The 7131-nt window shown below is 41.2% G+C and overlaps 1 protein-coding gene across 1 annotated transcript; it reads right to left on the bottom strand.

Annotated features, from left to right (window-relative positions):
* Positions 1-250: 250 nt before the first annotated feature.
* On the bottom strand, positions 251-5588 carry rack1 (receptor for activated C kinase 1). Its single transcript, XM_083560144.1, has 8 exons — positions 4517-5588; positions 3671-3842; positions 2498-2645; positions 2256-2351; positions 1506-1616; positions 964-1104; positions 572-682; positions 251-370 (listed from the first exon to the last, which is right to left on the bottom strand). The coding sequence occupies exons 1-8, from the start codon at positions 4623-4625 to the stop codon at positions 305-307; spliced, it is 954 nt and encodes a 317-aa protein (XP_083416270.1). The 5' UTR covers positions 4626-5588; the 3' UTR covers positions 251-304.
* Between the last annotated feature and the right edge of the window lie 1543 nt (positions 5589-7131).

Genomic DNA, 7131 nt, shown 5'->3' on the forward strand with positions numbered 1-7131 from the left:
ATTAACATGATTTAGCAACGAATCGAAATGCCACAAAGGAAGCTTATTGGGGAGGGAAAAAAATGCTGTAGTTTTATTACAGTAAAAATCACCAAGTGTGGACAGTTCAATTTATCTACACACCAGATTCTATACACTAGTGAACCAGCACCCGTGATGTAATCTGGAGAATTGCATCAACTAAAGAAAGATTTGAAGCTAGGATTTTTGTTAAGCCAAAACAAACCAACACAACACATGGAAACAGAAATGTTTTTAAAAATGTTCTTTTTTTAATTCAACATTCAAACATTAGAAAATCCTTCTATCGTGTTCCAATGGTAACCTGCCACACTCTGATCAGATTATCAGTGTAGCCAGCAAAGAGCGTCTGTAAAAGAAGAAAACAGAAGACAAAAGATAAGAAATGGAGGACTTAACGAGGAAACACCCCAACACAATTCAATCTCCTCAGAACAATCCTCCCCTCATAATTGCAGGACTCTCACCATGTGGGTTCAGAGTTCATGTGATTATAATCACCAGGGTCACAGTAAAAGCAGTAAAAATAAAAACAGGATAGATTCCATACCTGTCCATCAGCAGACCAGGCCAGAGCAGTGCACTGTGGGGGCTCGGCCTTGCTATTGGTGCTGATTACCTCCTGTCTCAGTTCATCGACGATGATCTTGCCCTCGAGGTCCTGATAAGCCGGGGGGGGGGGGGGGGGGGGGGATACGAAAAAAAAAAAAAAAAAAAGCGTGTCAAAACCTCATGAAATAAAACACCAAAAGGAAAGCAAGGACATGTCGAATTCTCAGAAACCTGTGTCGTCATCATAAAATTGCAGAAGGCATTGGAGTTCCATCATTGAATCTTTTATGTTGTTCGTCAAGAAACCACCCAACCAGAGTATTCCGATCTAAACCTCTATGTGGGGTGGATTTTCTCTAGGTGATGGTTTTACAAGACTAACAAGCTCACCCAGATCTTGATGCTGGGGCCGGTTGCGGCACAGAGCCAGTAGCGGTTGGGGCTGAAGCAGAGGGCATTAATTGTGTCTCCTCCATCCAGAGTGTACAAGTGCTTCCCCTCGTTCAGGTCCCACAGCATTGCCTGGCCATCCTGTAAAAGCAGACAAACATCTGAGCAGCTGAACGTCATCGTTTGATCAATACACCTCTTCCAAAACCGGACGTGTGTTCAGAAACAGCCTCTTTATCATCACAGTGACACAGATGGCATTGAAGTTTCATCACCACACCAAACCAAGAAGCCCGAGTGACCACATTCAATGGGAATATTGAATACTGTATACTAGCAGATCACAGAACTAAACCTGGGGTTAGGATTAACCCAGAACTAATTAACCCAGGACTATTATAAAATTGTTTATATTACACACACTTAGATAAATGTGAAATTCATGCTAATCGTGCTTTAGCTTCTTATTACATGTAAATTAAACTATTGTATTTAATTAAAAAGGTCATTTCTCAGTTGAGCTGAAACGGATGAAGACGTACCTTTCCCCCGGATGCGCAAAGTGAGCCGTCAGGAGACACGGTGACTGTGTTCAGGTATCCCGTGTGGCCGATGTGATTCGTCTTCAGCTTGCAGTTTGCGAGATTCCACACCTTGATGCACAAATCGGAGAGAAAACATGGTACGTGTTGAAAGTAGAAGTAAATTTTTTACCTTTCAGACTGTGTATTAGGAGTAAGGTTGCAAAGGGGTAGATATTTTCCAGTAAATTTTCAGAAACATTCTATAGGAACATCATCTGGGGAATTTTGGAAATATTCCAAGTTGGAAACTTACAGGAATTTATGGGAATTGAGAAATTCTTGTATTTTATTGTATCATACAAACATTTTGCTTCTTCACAATGCAAACTAATAAAATGCTAATTTTTTTTATAGATCATACAATTATTGAAAAACAATTAGATATTTCTTAACATACTTAGATATACTGTTTTGTTCTGCATTTTTATCAAATAATTTCTTTTTGTAAATTCATAGTTTATTCCGATTAATTGCTGTTAATTCCCATGAAATTTTCCAGTCTTAAATTCCTGGAATTTTGCAACCCTGATTAGAAGAAATAGAAAAAACAGGTGTACAAAGAAAACCCTACAGACTCGCACTGTTACCCATCATAATTGCAGGACTTGTCCTCAGAGCCCGAAAGCTCAGACAGAAAGTCGTTTTTTTAGTCATCGGGTGAAGCTGTGCAAAAGAGTGTAGACTGCATAAACGAGGGGCGTTTAGTACCTTGACCATCTTGTCCCAGCCGCAGGAGACGATGATGGGGTTGCTGCTGTTTGGGGAGAATCGCACACAGGACACCCATTCCGTGTGACTCTCGTCCTGTAGGAGAGAAATTCAGAGCTCTTTATTTCTAACTCGTTCATTTAAAGGGGGTTTTATCTAGAACTTGATCTAGATCATAGACCTGATCAATTGAAAAGTTATAAACTCCAACACTTAGGACATATTTAGATGTGCCTTCTGACCTGGATGGTGTACTTGCACACTCCCAAGGTGTTCCACAGCTTGATGGTTTTATCCCTGGAGCCGGACACGATCTGACGGTTATCAGCAGAGAAAGCCACGCTCAGGACATCTTTGGTGTGGCCGACAAAGCGACGAGTCGTCGTGCCGCTGGAGGAACAAAAAGCATGAAAAAAAAAAAAATCCACAACATGAAAACGGTTCAAGGCTAAAGTAAATACAGTAAAATATTCTTTAATCGAACTATTGTTAGAGGAATTAAATGCATTATATTTATTCACATCGATTCTTTTCCTGTTTAATTTTCTAAAAAATGAAATCATTGTATTGGGTTTAATCAAGGAAATATCTGATCCTGATGCATTGTGCACAATGTAATTAGAAAAATCAATATGGTGCATAAATTGCATTATACATATATATAAAATATAATAAGAGGTCGACCGATTAATCGGTTTTGCCAATTAATCGGCATCGGTAGTTGATTGCTGGAAAAATCAGCAAAAATCCAAAGCGTTAGTTTTTCCGGCTAACAAACCGCCGTCATTACGAGGGCGGCCTCTACAGGCAAATCACTGACACTACACACTGTTTTAGCATGCAAAACTGAGTGGTGCACGGCGAGCGCTATATTTCATTTATTATTAATTGCATCATTTTATTAACATGTATTCATATTTATTTCCTTAAGCACATTTTCATTTTTTTATTTATTTTTGTGAAAAAGTTCAGTACTATTTTACATGGAGGAGTGTTTTCTCCATTGATTAATTAAGTATGATAAAATCCACTATCAGTGAACCTCAAAAAAATAATATATATAAATAATACCCCCCCCCGCATTCAGGTCGTCTTCAAAACGTTTTCACAGGATTACCAGTGCAACAATGCAAAGGACAGCATCTCAAATCTGATTGGTCACAAGGTATTAATTCGAGCAAAACAGCAAACAAATCTAACTGTAATCAGTCACACAAGAGGATTAGAACACTTCAGGACGTGCTGTTATTTAAAATAAATTAATTTTTTATGGTATAAGCAAGTCTGTGTATTCTATATATTTATATACCAACACGCACTGAAGCGTTTATCCTCTCCTTCACTTAAGGTTAGTTTGACACGAACGAGACTTAGGGGCACAAATGTCTCCCCACCTGATCGGACCCTACACTCACGTTGTCAGGTCCCAGAGGCGCAGAGTGCCGTCCCATGAGCCGGACAGAGCAAACTGCCCATCAGAGGAGATCACAACGTCGCTCACGAAGTGCGAATGTCCTCTCAGGGCGCGCTGGGGGACGCCGTAGTTCGTCTCATCTCGGGTCAGCTTCCACATGATGACCGTCTTGTCTGTGAATTTAAAAAATAAATAAGAGGAAGCTGAATAAGAGAGCATTGGCAGTGTAATCATACTGTATATTACAGTAGCTGTAATGACCAATACACATTGTTTTTGTGCAATATTTATTTGGGAAAAAAACATTCGATACCATTTTTTTTTTTTTTTAGCTAATTTGATCCCTTTTTATTTATCTTGTATAGAAATCTGCAACTGGAAGCAAATTCGTAGTAAACGAAAACATTTAATTTGTCTTGGGCAACAGATCAGATGTACGACATGCACGCAGGTGAAAACGTGTAAAGTGCACATGCGCCTTAAAGCACTGCTGCGTCAATCTCTCCTTAGCAGACGGTTGCACTAATAGGGTCAACTTGTGACGTCAGAATTGCACTAATTTCTCACCTCATTAGTGAACGTAATTAAAGCACCAATTAACATTGCACATTTTACATAGTTTATATGTTGGGTTGCCAGATTGGGATTTATTACATTGGGATTTATTACAATACGGTAAAACTTCACACGACTTTTTTTTTTTTCTAAGACATGAATATAATTATTCCAAACGTATTTTCATATCAACGCGCTCCAAATTTAGGTTATGTGTCACGGTAGTCCCTGCTACGTGGAATATATTGTACGGCTCTGGCAACCCGCGGTCGGGGCTGTGTGCTGTTCTTACCCCGGGACGCGGACAGAATCATGTCGGGAAACTGCGGCGTTGTGGCGATCTGAGTGACCCATCCACTGTGGCCCTTCAGCGTCCCTCTTACTGTCATCTGTTCCGTCATTTTCCCCGAGTTTTAGAACAACCTTACAGGTGGATGGAGCCGGATTGTACCGGAGAGCTGAAACCTCCCCTCGCCTCTCACCATGCAGTAACAGGAAAAAGGACACATCATACAGGAAGCACAAACTTTGAGCGCGCTCTTCTTCATCTCTTTCCGGCAATCAAACACAGCGCGCATATCGCCACCTGGTGTCCAGTTATGGGAATGTTTTTTTTTTTTTGTGGTACACCTACTGTTTACAACCAAGGAGGTGGAGGAGGAGGTGTTTGCACAATTTCTTTTAAAACGGGAGATAGACCCCAAACACACCTTTAGGTTATGAAGATCTATTTGTCCAAAAGAGAGAGTGATGGAGTGCAGGATTTGTCAGTCAAGGAAATGCAGCCAACAAGTAGTCAACACCTCTGGGAACTCCTTGGTTCTAAAGAGATTCCTCGTAAGTCTTATGAGAGAACACCAGGAGTTTGCCAAGCTGTCATCAAAGCTAAATGTAGCTACTATGGACAATTAAAAGTCTAAAATATTCTGGGATGTTTTGTTGACTACATCAGGGGTCACCAACGTGGTGCCAGCGGGCACCAGGTCGCCTGCAAGGACCACATGAGTCACCCGCGGGCCTTTTCTAAAATAGCTGTTTCCTACCTTGTTAAAATCATTGTTGATAATTAGTGAGAAATCATTAACATGATCGGTGTCTTCACATAGACCAGGGGTGTCAAACTCGGTATCAAATCCGGCCCGACGTACAATTATATCCGGCAAGATTACAAACTTAATATAAATATAACCCTTGAATTCTACAAACTTGGATCGTGTGGTTGACTGTGTCAAATGCTGGAAGATAAGTACAGATGACAGCTTGGCTGACGGAGCAGCATGCAGTTTCTCAGAAACAGCAAAAAGGGCCGTCTCTGTAGAATGTGCCGCTTTGAATCCAGACTGGTTCGGATCATGGAGGTTGTTCTGTAAAAGATAGACAGACAGTTGTTTAAAAACAGTGTGTTCCAGAGATTTAAAAAGAAAGGAGAGAAGTGATACCAGTCTGTAGTTGTTGATGTCTGATGGATCCAGAGCAGGTTTCTTCAAGATGGGAATGACCCTTGCTTACTTGAAGGTAGTTGGTACATAGCCAGATGTTAATGACCCATTGATGATTGTGGAGATGAAGGGCAGGAGATCTTGTGTGATGGTCTGAAGCATAGTTGAAGGGATTGGATCCAGAGGACAGATGGTGGGATTGCAAGTTTGGATGACTTGCAGTATCTCATCTTCGGTTAAGTTTGAGAAGCTTGACAGAGACAAAGTGTATTGTCGGCTGTGTTGTGTGGTCATTGTTGGGGAGGAAGTGAAGGTCTGGCAGATTTTCTTAATCTTCTCATCATAGAAGGAGGCAAAGCATTAGCAGTCAGGGAGGATGGAGCAGGTGCAGCAGGGGGGGGTTGAGTAGTGAAGCTTACGAGGATCTTGTACAGAGGCCTCAAGCTTTTCTTATTATGCAAATTGAATTTGACATAGACAAAGATGACTATCATTAATTATTAATAATAACATATGATTAAAGGTAAATTTAGTAAATTTGTTATTTCAGAATTGTGTATCAAACTGGTAGCCCTTCACATTAGTCGGTACCCAAGAAGTAGCTCTCGGTGTCAAAAAGGTTGGTGACCCCTGGACCATATAGTTGTTCTTTCGTAGTGTGGATGTCTTCAGTATTGAAGTACTTCTTCTTCTTCTTCTTCTTCTTCTTCTTCTTCTATCTTCTCCCATTAGGGGGCGCCACAGCAGATCATCCGTCTCCATACCCCCATGTCCTCTACATCTGCCTCTTTTAACCGAACTACCTGCATGTCTTCCCTCACCACATCCATAAACCTCCTCCTTGGTCTTCCTCTTTTCCTCCTTCCTGGTGGCTCCATTCTCAGCTGTCTCCTACTGATATACCCCATGTCCCTCCTCTGCACATGTCCACACCATCTCAATCTCACCTCCCTCACCTTGTCACCAAAACATCCTACAGGCGCTAAACTCATTTTTAATCCTGTCCATCGCCGTCACTCCCAACGAACATCTCAACATCTTCAGCTCTGCTACCTCCAGCTCCACCTCCTGTCTTTTACTCAATGCCACTGTCTCTAATCCATTCAACATCTCAGGTCTCACCACAGTCCTATAAACTTTCCCTTTCACTCTTGTAGATACCCTTTTATTACAAATTACTCCTGCTAATACTCTTCTCCACCCACTCTTCATTTTCCACCATCTTATTTTTCTTTCAGTCCTCACTCTCCTCCTCTTCACCTTCAAAACCATCCTACAGACCACCATCCAATGCTGTCTAGCTTCACTGTCCCCTGGCAACACCTTACAGTCTCCAATCACCTTCAGGTTGCATCTCCTACATAGAACATAGTCCACCTGTGTGCACCTTCGTCCACTCTTATACACCCTATGATCCTTCTTCTTCTTCTTAAAATAATATATGTATATTAGCAAAATACGTATTTAT

Source organism: Silurus aristotelis (assembly GCF_946808225.1).
Source record: "Silurus aristotelis genome assembly, chromosome: 14".
Taxonomy (NCBI): domain Eukaryota; kingdom Metazoa; phylum Chordata; class Actinopteri; order Siluriformes; family Siluridae; genus Silurus; species Silurus aristotelis.

What these genes read in the sequence shown, in the direction of transcription:
- rack1 (XM_083560144.1), bottom strand. Translation starts at nt 4,625, where the DNA reads ATGACGGAACAGATGACAGTAAGAGGGACGCTGAAGGGCCACAGTGGA. An exon ending in GCTGGGACAAGATGGTCAAG is followed by an intron (nt 1,617 to 2,255) that starts GTACTAAACGCC and finishes TTGTGCATCAAG; the next exon opens with GTGTGGAATCTCGCAAACTG. An exon ending in CCTGGTCTGCTGATGGACAG is followed by an intron (nt 371 to 571) that starts GTATGGAATCTA and finishes CTTCTTTTACAG; the next exon opens with ACGCTCTTTGCTGGCTACAC.